The sequence below is a fragment of the Necator americanus genome, chromosome II (genome assembly GCF_031761385.1).
Source record: "Necator americanus strain Aroian chromosome II, whole genome shotgun sequence".
In the NCBI taxonomy this organism is placed as follows: domain Eukaryota; kingdom Metazoa; phylum Nematoda; class Chromadorea; order Rhabditida; family Ancylostomatidae; genus Necator; species Necator americanus.
This window is the reverse complement of record NC_087372.1, coordinates 18,833,784-18,849,569: the sequence shown is the minus strand read 5'-3', so window position 1 is coordinate 18,849,569 and position 15,786 is coordinate 18,833,784. Positions and strand designations below refer to the sequence as shown.

Here is a 15,786-nt window from a genome sequence, read left to right as displayed (position 1 = left end):
CCACCCAAAATTCAAGTCGTCCTGACCCAACCATATTATTACTTGAAATCAGGACAACGATTGTGGTTTGTAAACATTGAAAGGTGAAGAAACGTACTTATGTATGCTTACATCAAAACCTTGCCTCGAAAATATTTGAATAACATTCTATTAAACATGGAATTGCAAGAATAAAGCTAGTGAAAGTTTTCACTCTCTGCAAAATATTGCAACAAATTATTGCTAAGAGTGAAAAGTTGAGTGGATGAGTACCTTAGTATATCTGCATCAGGGCTTAAACACTAACTGCGATAGGACGAGATACGGGTTCTTTTTTCAAATACTCCCAGTCATTTTGCCAAGATTCAAGGAAGGTCGAACTTTTGCTTTTCTGAGATGAGGGTCCATTCACCTGCACTCTAACAAAGGGAAAAAAAAACCTACAAATCAATCAAATATATGTATATGCATGTAAGCATTGTATATAAGTATAATTAATCATTACAATCACATTTTTTTAAAGAAAACAAAGAAACAAAGGAAGAAAAACCGTTTAATTTATTTTCAATATAATTCTTCAAGTTAGCTCCTTTTTATTACTATTGTTTGTACTCTCATTTATGGCTTATTATTAGATATTGTTATTAGGGATTGTTATATATATATATATATATATATATATATATATATATATATATAACAATATAATTCTTCAATCAGAAAAAAATTCATTCAGAAACAATCCCTAATATATATATATATATATATATATATATATATATATATATATATATATATATATATATATTAGGGATTGTTTCTGAAATGCCACCTTTTTTACTGTGGACAGCTTCCCTTTTTCTAATCCTTTCCTTTTCCTACAAGAAAAAAGTCTTTGAACACAAGAAAAATTCCTCGAAACATTTGATTGGCGGTGCGACTACACTTACTGAACAGCAAATCAAACAAACAAGTAAGTCCTTAACAAGAAGAACTCATAAAACAATGGTGTAATGGTAGGTTGCAGTCTATGCTTCTAACGGAAACCAACTGTTGAGGGACCGCTAGGAAGCATTGCAAGTGAAAACAAAACGAAAAGAGAAAGAGTCAGCTTTTAATTCTTTCTAAGCTCCAATCTCTGTGCCTATAAATATTTATGTTTTGCTTATTGAAATCGGCAAAATGCAACCTCGACTGAAGAAAGTGGATATTTTTATGGTGAAATGACCGATGGGGAACTTACTGTGCTTGCAGAACTTGTAGTAGATGACGACAGCAAATGTGATGAATGCTGTGAAAATTGCGAAGATCAATGTCACTTGCTCCCCAGTTTGCATGAGGCTTAAAAGTAGAGATAGAGGTATAGGGTAGAGGTAGTAGAGAATAAATCTGATTTTTCTTTCATCCTTCCCACTTGCACGTGACTCTTGTTTGTTGCACGTTGTGCTCTTTCTGTGTTATCCACTACATGGTAGTTGTCCAGTGCACTTGATATCTTTTAACTTCAAACAAAATCATCGATTCTGCGCGCAGGTAAGCAGTAAATGCTCACAAAATCCTTACTAGAAACCTATCCCGCATGTTTACTATAAGCGAAGAAGGAGTAAAGTTGGTAACGAAACTGTGGCGAATGGAAAATTGTGTGACGGTGATTTCGAGGCAGGCGCCGTTTGGAAACAATCTGATTACGAGCCCGTCTATGGTCTATATATAACAGACCTCAACATGCAACGAAATCTTGTATCTACTTCTTCATCCCAGCTCGGCGTTGACGTAATCAGTGTCCACATCAAACAAATCATGCCATTTACGACAATTTGGTCTTATATGTCAGCATCTTCTCTCTCTACAAAATTTAGTGTATCGATCGTTCATCAAAATCTTTGTCTTCGGCTCACTTCGGCAAAAGAAAATGCATGTCGATACATTTTTAAAAGATGAACACTTCCTAGATATTTTCTTTATCACTTGGACAGGAAATGTAAATAAGGATGAACGATAAAGTGTACGAGTGTTGATAGTGTTGATCTATCCCTATAGGGATGCGCCTACGTGTTCGACTTCAACTCTGACTTCGCTTGAAATATTCATGAACGGAAATATAAATATATATATGAAAACGCAACTATATCATGGTTCTGGTCCAGCCAAATCTCCAAACTCGCTACTAAAGTGATTTGCTAGCAGGCAAGTAAATTTGGAGCCTCACTGCTTCACTTGGATGAAATTGTTGTTGTATTGTAGAAATTGAAGGAAAACGAAAGATGAAGCTGAGTGAGCTTACAAAGAACCTATAGTCACAAGAGGGCTAGAGCTCCCTAGGACAAAAAGAAAATATCTCAAGCTGGAAATATTAACATAGTTGCCCTGACTCCCTTAGATTGTGTCATTTTTTTTTTAGTGCGCGGACACATGCAAGCACAACGAGCAATTATAAAATAATCCTAGATAAGTATCGTAAGATTAAATGTCAACTCATACTCAGCACATAAAAAATATTAAAAATTTGGATTCTTATTTAAATGATGACTTTACTTTTCATACAAGTCAGCTCCTCCTTGATTTTTTCTCAAAATTGGCAGAAACGTCCAAAAAACAAGAAATGATTAGGTAAGACAGGAATCCGATCGAATTCACGAAAACGACTTCAGATTCACTTCAAAGGAGTGCATCCGAGTTCGGGTACGTTCACGCTTCGCATTGCGCATATAGCAATCAAAATCGCATACCAAGCTTGTGATGAAACGGAACTATGAAATGTAGCAACACTAGCTTTACACGAAAAATATATTGACGCGAACTTCGCCTGCAGCCTCTTGAAGAACGTTAAAAGCACATCCGTGGGAGCACCCGGCGAAGTGCTATTCAGTCCTCGTGTGGGAAAAGCCATTAACTACTGCTAACATATCTAAGTGTACATTAGGGCGCTTATAAAGGAACGAATGAGTTTACATCCAAGTGGATTTCAGATAGTCCCAGGAAGAAAATTGCTGCTCAGGGATACTCCATGTGAACTCAGAAGTTCTGTGTTCTATTGTTAGCTCTTCTTCCGAGTTGTCTGCACTCAAAAAGTGCTGTATAAACAAATGTACTTTCTGCTTCAGAATTTTCTTCGTCTTTGTTGATTGAACGAAAAAAAAACACTGAATAGAAGTTCGAGAAAGGAGGTGGATAAGAAAATAAATGTCTGCATAAAAGGAAAAATAAATGTTGATAGATCGAAAGATTACGTTAAAAATATGAACCATAAGAATGAATAAAGGGGTTTACCGTTTTGCTACAGACGATTCACTATTCGATGCTATTAACTCATTAACTATGCGTAACTTTCTTAACTTTGAAAGTTTCGCAATCAAAAACCCTTAAGACGTGAGTTTTACGACTGACGCAAATAGAATTTTTTTTCACAACAATCTCATTTTCTCAAAAATTAAGGATATCATATCTCATTTCTCTGCGTATGGAACTGTGTGTTACTATTCAACCGTACTGTTTATCGTAAGAAAAAATTGTCATATTTGTTTTCTTAGATTCTTTTGAAAGAAATCACAAGCGTAAGATTAATAATTTAATGATTACAACTTAGTCAAATATGGAAATACGTAGTTCAGTCGTCCAGTAGTCACCTATCCACATGTAGAATATTTTTAGGCGGCAATTCTTACCGAAGGTTTGTCTTCTCTGCTTGCCGGTGATTGCTGTTAAAATGTGTTAAATTGTCTTCCACAAATGAAGAAGCGAAAGAAAATTGCTCCTCAGAAAGGAAAATAGCTCCTCAAAAATTCCTGAAAGGAGTGAAGGAGCTAGGAGTCGTCAATGGTTATCATTTTTAGGAATAACCAAGACTATTAAAGTTGGTGGTATCACCCTCTTTCACTTTATCATGGTTCTGCAGCTCGATTCGAAAAAGTGAGGAGTTCAAGATACATCTGACTTAACAGATTTATGACTGAGAAACGTTTAAGGCTTTCTTGTGCGGTCATAACCGTAAACTACAAAACTAAATACCAAGAAACAGTTGCTAGAGGAAGTGGATACCGGATTTCAAATGTGTTGCAACCCGTGCCGTCGAACAACCCTCCTGGAAACGTAGCACCCATGGTGAAGACTCTTCCTTAAGAACTGAGTCCAGTAGGCTTGAATTCGACGTTGTATACGAGCGCTGAAACCAAAATGATTGTTTGTTTACAAAATTGAAAACTCTCGAAGTACTTTTCGGAAGTTTGAGTCAGACTTGAACTGCATGCCGCGAACATTTTTTTTTTACTTAGGGAAAACCACCACCGAAATTTGAAGGCTGGTGAATAGCATCTAGCGAGCAGGTTGCAGTGAGAAGTCAAAATAAAAAAAAGACTTACTCAATGCGCTCTACGAAACCGCTAAGAGCACAAAAGTAGAGGTTAGATGCACGTCAATGGAAAGCAGAAAATTTTACAAGTGGGGATGGAAGTCTTATCCTATGTTAGTCTCGCCTTCCTCGGTGCAGAAACTCTGATGTTGACACTATTGGTATGAATTCCATTCCGCATTTTTTTTTTCAAATTTAGGAACCGTCAAATTACTTCGGAAAATTTTGGCTATTCTTACTGGAAAAGGTAAAACTGTGCAGCAGGACAATCTCAGTGCTTCTATTGACCTTAACAAATTCTTGCAAACCTCACAACCGTTTGCTGGATTTTTTCTTGTTTTCAGAGGACGGGCCAAGATTTTTCCTTGATTTCAGAAGACGGGCACAAGACCGTTTCTAATGCCAATTTTATACGACTTAGCTGACTTAGTGCAACCACATTGAACTATAGGATAATAAAAGAGCATTTAGCTTGAACGCTGAGAAATACGTGAGCGCCCAATAGTAGAGAAAACGAGAGGGATTGGGAAAAGTGAACGTAGTTTACTCAGGCAGACGACTTTTGCTCAGAAAAGTGGAAACCTTCAGATTTCATCACATCTAAGACGTCTAAACATTGCCTTCCGGAGAATGAAAAACACTCGACGAAGTCATCGAGGCGATCGAAGGATTCACATATTCTCACCACGATCAGAAGCTAAATAGACGGATGGGCAGAATCAGAAGGAATCATGAAATGCACTGTGCCTCGAAAAAGTAACTTTTCGGATCCTACTCATGAAATTCTCGAGTTCTATCTTCGTGTTTTGCACATGTGCGTGCGTTTTTTTACGTTCCACCCTACAACTATCACAATAATGACAACGACAAATCCTTGCATAAGATGAGGCGCTGTGCAGATTTTTCGAAATGTACACTGTTCTTATATTTCAAAGCTTGGCATGCAGGAGAAATTCGAGAAACAAAACTAAAAGCACGGGAGTGCAAATTTACACGCGCACTGCGTAACGTAACTCCGCGTGTAGTTTTATTACTTTAAAGAAAGTTGCACATAGACGTTCCTGTGCTTCCTGAATGAGGTAGTACGGTCCAGGTTTGTGGTAATCACACTAAGAATTTTGGAAATTTATGTAAGTAGCGTTAGCAATGGTAATCTTTTACTTGGAAAAAATGCTCTAAGAGAAAAATTTAGAAGAAAGAGGGATCCAACATTAGCTGAATACCACGGATCTGGCAGATAATCACCACTACTTAACAACTGACCATCTATCACCCTCATGCAAAAAAAAAACAAGCTCTTTTGTCGTTGAGGACAAGTTGCGTCTGTTCTGCTGTTTGCAGCATGCTGTCAATCAACCCAACCACTACTTTTGCTAAATTTGTTATTGGGGACCGTATATTATATAAGTAAGGATTATATATAGCTATATGTAATATATAATTACAACTATATATATTACATATAATTAAATGTACAATACTATATATGTAAAGTTTAGTTTAAAGTTTGTGACGTTAATCAATCCGCTTGGGATGCGCCTCCACGTCCACTTCAATTCAGAATCGTTTGAGGTTTGCGAACGTGTAACTGGCCTATACAATGACTTGCCGTGGTTAGCCGATGTGTCAAGTCAGTGTTTTTATCCTCCCAGACAAGTCTGGTACCAATTTATCGACCCCGGAGGGATGAGAGACTTGGTGAGCACTAGGGGGGATTCAAACCTCCGATCGAACCGATATTATATATATATATATATATATATATATATATATATATATATATAATATATATAACCCCTAACCGTAACTACAATGTAGTATAGTATGTATATAGTATGTATGTCATATGTAGTATATTCCATTGTATCGGTTTAAACTTCCATCAAATCAGAGGTTCAGATTTTCGTGGCTTTTCCCTCATTGATTGATGACCCTACAACGTCCCGAAGCTTTTTTAACAGATCCAAAGCACCTGTTGGTAACAATACTTTATTTATTCAGAAAGGTTGGTGGTTTGTGTTGGATTTCTTAAGTTTCTCCGGAGTTGATAAATTGGTACCAGAGGAGATTGTCTGGGAGGATAAAACACTGATTCGTCATTTGCGAGATTTGCCCCGGCAAGTCAAGTGTTATCTGTTATCAGAGCAGGAGTGAAAAATGAAGAGGGCAAGGAGAAAGAAAAAAGAGATGTCAAATAAACTCATATTAAGGAAAGCAAAATATTAAAGAAATAGATGACATGAAGCATTTTTTAAAGCTTTTACTGATATAATTCCACACCTTTTGGTCCGGGACTAGCTTGGGAACAAGAGTACAAAGGAAAAAGAAAGAGTGTAAGTTATATAATGCGTTTTGAACTAAGCCCTGGGGCCTTGCTTTTATTGAGTTGTTTAGAGAAATTTCATCACAAATGGAAAATATTGAGTGTGAGAGGAGGAATCAAAACAAGCGAGCATTCGGTATCCGCAGTCAGCTGTCAATTTGTGGACAAACCACCAAATAACGAACTAAACATAGTGCACTATAAATAACCTGTCTGAATGCCCGGCTAAAGCCTGACGCCGGGCTTTTTGTGGTGTTGTCTTCGCTCGCCCTCACTGATCAAATAATCAAAATTAATCAGAAATTCAAATTCATAATCAAAAAGGTAACGATATTTTTTGTAGAATCAGAATTCTGTTTTTCTAACACCGTTTTCTTCATTCTTTCTTTACTATGAATTAAAAGTTAAAAGGACAAAGTTTCTGCCGTTAATCAATCCATTTGGGGTGCGCTCCCACGTTCCCTTCACTTCAGAATCGTTCGGGGTTTACGAACGTGTAACTGACCTATACAATGACTTGCGGTGGCTAGGCGATGTGTCAAGTCGGTGTTTTTATCTTTCCAGACAAGTCTGGTACCAAATTATCGACCCCGAAGGGATAAAAGGCTTGGTGAGCACTAGTGCGGATTCGAATCTCCGATCGATCGTGCAGGAAGCGGAACCTCTAACCGCTACACTGCACCCGGCCCAGTGGAAGGGCGGGTGTGGCGCAGTCGGTTAGAGGTCCTTTGTACGGGTTCGAAACCGCCCTAGTGCTCACCAAGTCTTTCATCCCTCCGGGATCGATAAATTGGTACTAGACTTGTCTGGGAGGATAAAAACACTGACTTGATCATCGGCTGACCCCCACCAGTCATTGTATAGGCCAACACGCGTTCCAAAACCTCATCGATTACGAATACCAGTGAAACTCGTTGGCGCATCCCAAGTGGATTGGTACGCCAGTGAATTTATGCTTTATCCGCCGATTCCAGATAGCTATAAAATGGGTGCGACGAGTCGCATGGCGTCGGATTGGTGCGCAGGCGTGAAATAACTATAAAAGGGGGTGCGACGGATCCAGTGGTGTGAAATTGGTGCTCCTAGTGCAGTAGTATCACGGAGTATTCGTGTGGATGTTACAACCGTTTCATATCCGTTGCCACTGGCGTTTCACCTCTACGACATCTCCGCTCGTCTACCTCTTTACACGTTTCCCTCATGATGGTAATATTACTTCATGAGAAAGTGGAAACACGCATGCAAGCGGCTGCTTAAATAGTAGCAAGTTATTTATATGATCTGACGAGAAACGTTGTCTTTATCAGTGCGATGATGTCGTTCACTTCATTTTATGTTAAAACATCATTCTGTGACACATTATATACTTATACATATAAGAATAAATATGAATGTCCGGCTAAAGCCGGACCTCAGACTAAACGGTGGTTTTAGCTTCGCTCCCCTTGACTGATCAATGAAAGCTAATAGTAGTGGTGTTTTCTGTAAAATTAGATCTGTGTTTTTTTAACAACGCTTTCCTTCTCTTCTTTATATTATAAATTAAGGCGAAAGATTAGAGAGTTTTCCTTCTAAACGCGTCAATTCTACATTTGGAGAATATTCGACGATCAGCTACAAACACTCCTTCGATGCCATAATAACATAGATACAACTTGAAAGCATTACTCGAACTATTGGTATTCCTCCTGATTTCCTCCAATAGTTATCACAAAATGATGTTTTAACATAAAATGACGTGAAAGACATCATCCAAATGATAAAGATAACGTTTTACGTCAGATCACATAAACATCTTGCTATTATTTAAGCAGCCGTTTGCATGCGTGTTTTCACTTCCTGAGAACGGCATGCTACAAACTTGAGGCGAACAAAGAAGGAAATAGGCACGCGGAGGAGTCACAAAGGTGAAGGACAAAGTGCTCAGTGGTCACGGCTATGAAGCGGCTCCAACCATTTATCTTTTGCGTCATGCACACTAAGTTCTTGCGCACCAATGACCGGGTCCACCGACGCCGGTGGATCCGTCGCACCAGAGATTATAGCAATCTAGCGCCGGCACACCAATCGGATGTCGTTGGACCCGTCGCACACCCTTCTATAGGTATCTGGCGCCCTTCTTCTTTCTTGCTGTGGCGTTCGCTTAGCTCACCTTCACCAATGAATAAAAACCAATTGTAGTGGTACTTCTAACAATGCTTTCTTCTTTTTATTAAATATAGAATTAGGCGCAAGATCTCATAGTTTTCTTTCTAAAGCCCTCAGTTCTTGGTTTTTGGAACATTCTAAATTCAGCTTCAAATACTCTTTCGATACCAACATAATACAGAAACAATTTGAAAGCACTACTCGAACTATTGGTATTCCTCCTGATTTTCTCCAATAGTTATCACAGAATGATGTTTTAATAAAGATAAGCTCTATATTAGATCATGTAGACTGTTGGCTACTAATTAACCAACCGTTTGCAAGCGTATTTCCAATTTCTGAAGAAAAAACTGTTACCAATCTGATGCAAATGAGCAAGGAAATATACACGCGGAGGAGTCTTAGAGGTGTAGCGTAGCACCTGCAATGGCTACGGCTATGAAACGGTGGCAACGTGTCATTCATTTTTTGCGACATGCACACAAAGTTACTGCGCGATAATGCTGCACTATGGAATTTTAGAATTTCGTTTCAGACACACACACACACACACACACACACACACACACACACACACACACACACACACACACACACACACACACACACACACACACACACACACACACACACACACACACGCACACGCACACGCACGCGCACACACACGTGACAGACTAAATTCGTTGTTATATAGGATGACATATAATAACGTAAAGGATAAAGTGTCTGCGTTAATCAATCCGCTTGAGATGCGCCCCACGTTAAATTCAATTCAGAATCGTTAGAGGTTTACGAACGTGTAACTGGCCTATACAATGACTTGCGGTGGCTAACCGATGTATAAAGCTAGTGTGTTTATCCTCCCAGACAAAACAGTTGCCAATTTTCGAACCCGGCGGGATGAAAGGTTGAAACTGGGAAGAATCAAATCTCCCATCGATCGTGCAGGAAACAGAACCCCTAACTGCTGCACTACACCAGCCCACGGATAATTCTGCCTCATTAGAGGGAACACAGCCAGTTATACAACCATATCCCGCACGTCAGTCCGGCCGAAAGCCTGCAATCAAGTGACTGGGAGGTGCAAGGGAGTCGGTTTGGGTTTTAAAATTTTACGCACGTCACAGTAATAGAAATGAGTCCCCTGATTCCGGAGGAAAGCCTGGTACGATAGCGCAGGGAAAGACGGGGTTGCAAGAGTCACATAGGCTACCGAAAAGGACTAGGATGACGATCTGTACATATAGCGCACGTACGCTTGCATCGGAAGCGGCCATCGAAGATCTGATGATGCAAGCCAAGAAGATCAAGTACGACGTCATCGGACTGACCGAAACGAGACGACGTCACCCTCTCAACGCCGTATATGAGACTGGAGAAGAACTGTTCTTAGGAACATGCGACAGTAGAGGTGTTGGTGGAGTTGGCGTTCTCGTCAACACGAGTATGGCAAAGAACATCGACTCTTTCGAACAACTTACGACCCGAATCGGACGTCTGCGGATGAGAAGATGTGGTCCAACACCAGCTTTGACTATCTTCGTCGCTTACGCTTCAAGATTAAGCCACGAAGAAGAAGAAGTCGAAGCTTTCTATATGGACCTGGAAAAGTTCTACCGAGAAGATCGTGCCATCTACAAGGTCGTAATTGGCGATTTCAACGCCAAAGTTGGCCCAAGAAGGACGCCGGAGGAACTTCACATCGGGACCCACCTACAACGCAATGAACAGGGGAGAGGCTCTCCGAGTTCGTCATGAGGGCACGGTAATGAAATAGACCACACCATCGCCAGTAAAAGGTTCTGACGGACGTCGCCGTTGTGCCAAAATTTCATACGGGATCGGACCACGAATAAGCTTTAAAACCACCAAAAGACGCCTGTATCTTGAAACTCTTGAGCTGATACGCCTGCGTGGAGCAGCACGCGCCGCAGGGAACCAAGAACTCGCAAGATTTTGCAGAGAGACGATGAATGAAGACCTCGAAGGGAAGAGCAGAAGTGTAAGATGAACCATCAGAGGCGGGACAGAGCATTCGCTACGCCCGTCGGAACTTCGAAAATCGTGAAATAACAATGACTCCTTTCCGAATCCCATATGGAACAACAACAACATCGAGAAGGGGGATGGAAGAGTTCATTCACGGCATTACTTAGATCTCTTCGACAGCCACATGCACTTGCCTTTTCACCATCTGAGGGAAGATGGATATTTCATTCCAGAGGTTCTCCTGTCCGAAATACGACATGCATCATGTCGGTGAAGAGAGGGGTCTCAACAGAGTTGAGCCTGAACATCTGAAGTACCTACCGCCAGTCCTCATCAACACACTGGCAAGGCTCTTCACTCGTTATCTATCGGAGTGTAAGATTCCTAAGCAATGGAAAACCAGCAAGACCGTGCTGTTGTATAAGAAAGGAGACCCACAAGACATCATCAACAATCGCCCAATCTGCTTACTGCATGTCATCTGCAAGCTCTACACAAAAGCAATCCTAAACAGGATGGAATGATGAATGAAGGACAGCCATGCGAAAAAGCAGGGTTTCGAAAAGGGTTCAGTACGTTTGACCACATACACACGGTTTCAAAACTCATAGAGGTATCGCTAGAGCACGGGATACCGTTGTGTCTCACTTTCATCGATTCGAAGAAAGCCTTTCATACAGTTGAGGCGGAGGCGGTCATGGGGACCTTGGACAAAAAAGGCATCCTTACTCCATACATAAAGGTACTTCGTGAGTTGTTTAGCAACTTCACGACCGAAATTTCGCCATTCTACAAGAATATCATCATTGACGTGAAGAAAGGGATTCGACAGGGTGACACAATCTCACCCAAAGTATTTACAGCACGGCTCGAGAACGGTGTGCGAAAGTTGGAATGGGACGACATGGGAGTGTAGGTTGATGGTCGGCAGCAACACTATTTGCTGATGACATCGTTCTGATAACACCTAGCATCAGCCAAATGGTACATGTGGATGCATCGGTCTTCAGCTGAATCTGCAAAAGACAATGTTCATGCGTAACGGGTGGGTCTCGGATGCCCCACTCACGCTGAACGGAACGAACATATCCAAGTGCACCAGCTACGTTTATCTACGTCGGGAACATGAAGAACAAGCAGCTTTGGGAGCGTATAAGAGCGTCGAGGATGTAGTGAAGAAGACCAAGAACACCCGGCTCCGTGCTCACCTCTTTCACATTACCGTACTTCCTACGGTAATGTTGAAGAGGTGCTTTGACCTATGCTTGGGCATTTCCCAAGCAGGAACAAAACGCGGTGAGTGTCTTTGAACGCGCAATTGAGAGAGTGATGCTGGTAGTATCCCGCAAATCACGCACGCATCACGCATCACGCAAATGAGGGACGGGACTCGAAGTTCCCTCTTGCGTCGGTGATCGAAGAGAGACGCCGCCACTTTTGCCAAGGAAAGTAAAATAATGTGGATCGGACACGTGATGCGCTTTAACGACAACCGTTGGACCGGAGCCCTGAACGACTGGGTTCCACGCGATATTAAGCACACTACAGGAAGACCGCATACTCAATGGTCAGATTTCCTCACAAAGTCCTTCAAAGAAAATTATGAATTGCTCTCTGTGTCCCATGCGAAAAGAGGTACCACTGGGCGACTCTAGCACGCGATTGGGATGCATGGAGGAATTAGTGGCGCTCGCTCGTCCACTTCGAAGGTCAGTGGGAGTCAAGGTAATCGAGGTGATCAAGTGGCAAAAAAGCTGCTGATGCTTTTCACTACATATGTAAAATGTAAGGTGTTATCGGACATGTGAAAATTGGTTTGCAAAATTTCGTTCTGGCAATTCTTCACTTCAAGATGGGGAACGTTCTGATCAGTGATCATGACCATTTGATGGCAGTGATCGAAACTGACCTAATGTAACCCTACGAGAAATTGCTGAGAAGACCAGCGCATCCGAGGGAACAGTTCACGAGCATATCAAAAAAATTGGACTAGTAAAAAAGCTGGATGTTTGGGTGTCACGTGAATTGAAGGAAATTCACTTAACGCAGCGAGTTAGTATCTGCGATTTGCACTTCAAACACAATGAAGACGACCCATTTTTGAAGCGAATAGTAGTTGGTGATGAGAAATAGATTGCTTACAATAATGTTGCTCGAAACGATCAGTAGTGAAAACCGAACGAACCTGCTCAGACGATGTCCAAAGCTGATCTCCAAAGCATCAAAAGAAGGTCATGCTATCAGTTTGGTGGGACTACAAAGTGCTATATATTTTGAGGTGCTTTCAAGGAACCAAAATCTTGATTCGGACCTCTACCGTCGACAACTGATAAAATTAGATGAAGCAATAAAAAGCTGGCCGGAACTAGCGAATCAGTCGCAAAGGAGTAGTGTTCCACCAAGACAACGCTAGACCGCATATATCTTTGGCGACTAGGCAAAAATTATTGGAGCTTACTTGGAAATTAATGTTACATCCACCATGTAGCCCTGATCTTGCGCCATCCGACTACCACCTATTTCGATCTATGCAAAACTCCTTGAATGGAAAAACCTTTACTGAAGATCTTATGTAGCCCAGTTTTTTGCCGAAAAAAGACCAGAAATTGTGCAAGAGAGCAATTATGAAATCACCAGAAAGATGGCAAAAGATAATCGAACAAAATGGAAAATATATAATCGATTAATGCCTTTCATTACCAGGAAATAATTTTTTTTGAAACCCTTGAAAATCCCAATTACTTTCCGAACGGCCCAACATAACATACACACACGCAAGCACGCACAAACACACGTGACGGAATAATTCCGTTATTTGTCGAATGTCAAATTGAAGCAAGAGCCAAGATTGTTAACAAACGTTATCACGGCTAACCTTTCGGCGCCACTTTCGGGTTCGTACGATAGGATCGTGGCAGCTATGCAGAAAAGAGCATTGTCATGACATTTTCTGCGATGAGTCCCGGAAGGAGTTGCTGCGTTGAATATTTCATCCCATCTAGATGTTCTTCAACACGAATACAAAGAAGTTGCCCTGTTTCGCCACTATATTGTTCGCCAAATGTTTTGCACAAAATTAAATAAACTACACCAGAGATTATGCGGTTGCTACCTACCTGCTTACCGAATGGGCATATTACACAGTTTGGAGTCAGACAAATGCGATCGCACATTCTTTTTGGCGACCCGCTGCTTTAAGTTAACCGCATCGATCCGCTCCTGGACATCTGATGTTACCTCGTTCTAAGCATGTTCCAAAAGACTAATTTCTCGGTTTTCCAAGAGTGATCATAAGGACAGTGAACTAATATGTTTTTACTACTAGGTTTTCGAAACCATCGCGTCTTACACTCACCGTTGGAGCACTGTATTTCCATGTTAAGGAACAACAGCTAATTTTCTTTGAGTTTTTACCGTGTAAACCGTGTGTAAGGGGATTGCTGAAGAATTTGGAAGCTCGAAACAGGTGTAAATCTCGTCTTGAATGGAACATATGATGCAACAGTCATCAATGCAACGACAGTACAAGAGAGGTTTTTGTTCCAGGATGAGTGGTTCCATTTTGGAAATGAATGCACTGGCTAGTGTGGGAGCTAGTCTTTGCCCCATGGCCAAACTCCTGACCCGTCTGAATTAGTGTCCCGACCAGCAAAATATTGAGCACTTTAAGCATTCATCGAGGTTTAGAATGTTTCGGCTCTTCGAGTAGAAAAAAAGCGTGCATTTTGCTATCAGAATTCAATCTAATTTTCTTTCGATTAGTTTCCGTTATCTCAAAAGCTAGTTGAGAAGAAGAAAATTTGCTAGAATTGTCAACGTTTCCTCAACTAGCTTTCAGAAATCCAAGAGCCCTTAAAAAATAGTTTAGCCGTTTTATAGCGCAAATCTTCTTTGACAAGATTTGCGCTATAAAACGGCTAACAACAAGAAGCCAGCACACTTGTCTTCCTCCGTTTATTCTGCAGTCCTGTTTGTTTCTGTTTATTTCATCATGGAAAGCCGCATTTTTCTTAAATTTTCCCATTGCTCCTGTTTGTTTTGGTCTAGATTACCAAAAACTAGTATATCATTGCAAGAAAAGCAATAAAGATCTATATAATAACGAGTCTAATCTGTCACATGTGTGTGTGTGTGTGTGTGTGTGTGTGTGTGTGTGTGTGTGTGTGTGTGTGTGTGTGTGTGTGTGTGTGTGTGTGTGTGTGTGTGTGTGTGTGTGTGTGTGTGTGTGTGTGTGTGTGTGTGTGTGTGTGTGTGTGTGTGTGTGTGTGTGTGTGTGTGTGTGTGTGTGTGTCCGTGTCCGGCGTCGGATTGGTGTGTCGATCTCAGAAATTTATAACAAGGGTGGGGCGGGTTCCACGGCGTTGGACAGCTGCGCTGGCGCCAGACAGCCATAAAGTAAGCTTCGACGGTTCCCTTGGCGTCAATATAGTGCGCCAGCGCAATATAGTTATAAAATGAGGTGCGACGGGTCCAACGGCGTGGAAATGTTGAGCCATAGTGCTGTATCATCGCGTAGTAACTACATGTACATGTCGAAAAAGGTAAATGGGACGTTGCCACCGTTTCATACCCATGGCCACTGTTCCCGTTTAAGGCCTCTATCACTCCTCCACGCGTCTATTTCCTTGCATGTTTGCCTCAAGTTGGTAACATGTCTTCCTCAAAAAGTGCAAAAAGACATGCAAACGGCTGTTTAAATAGTAGCAAACAAATTACATGATCTGTCGTTAAAAGTTATCTTTAAAGACTTTAAAGATTGTTAGAGACGCACAAATCCAATTTTACAGGAAATTGCAATACTATTAGTTTTCGTTGATCAGCCAAGACGATATTTAAACTATTCCATGCTTCTACCGAGCATAAACTCTTGGAATAAATATTAACCAAAAGTGACTGTAAAACAAGTGGTATCCATACTCTGTCGCGACACTATAATGTAGACAATTTATTGCACTCACTGCCAGATGCGATCATAACAGCCGTGTATTTGGAAATG

General features: G+C 41.0%; 3 protein-coding genes across 3 annotated transcripts; 2 read left to right on the top strand and 1 right to left on the bottom strand.

The window, feature by feature from the left end:
- Nucleotides 1-10,028: 10,028 nt before the first annotated feature.
- On the top strand, nucleotides 10,029-10,559 carry RB195_018391 (uncharacterized protein; the record flags this gene model as incomplete). Its single annotated transcript, XM_013451080.2, has 1 exon — nucleotides 10,029-10,559. One exon carries the CDS (start codon nucleotides 10,029-10,031, stop codon nucleotides 10,557-10,559), a length of 531 nt encoding a protein of 176 aa, XP_013306534.2.
- A 751-nt stretch (nucleotides 10,560-11,310) lies between these two features.
- RB195_018390 (uncharacterized protein) lies at nucleotides 11,311-11,706 on the top strand (the record flags this gene model as incomplete). The annotated part of the gene is made up of 1 exon (XM_064185827.1): nucleotides 11,311-11,706. The coding sequence occupies one exon, from the start codon at nucleotides 11,311-11,313 to the stop codon at nucleotides 11,704-11,706; it is 396 nt and encodes a 131-aa protein (XP_064041708.1).
- Nucleotides 11,707-13,601: 1,895 nt separating this feature from the next.
- RB195_018389 (uncharacterized protein) lies at nucleotides 13,602-15,764 on the bottom strand (the record flags this gene model as incomplete). The annotated part of the gene is made up of 2 exons (XM_064185826.1): nucleotides 13,602-13,788; nucleotides 15,733-15,764. 2 exons carry the CDS (start codon nucleotides 15,762-15,764, stop codon nucleotides 13,602-13,604), a joined length of 219 nt encoding a protein of 72 aa, XP_064041707.1.
- Between the last annotated feature and the right edge of the window lie 22 nt (nucleotides 15,765-15,786).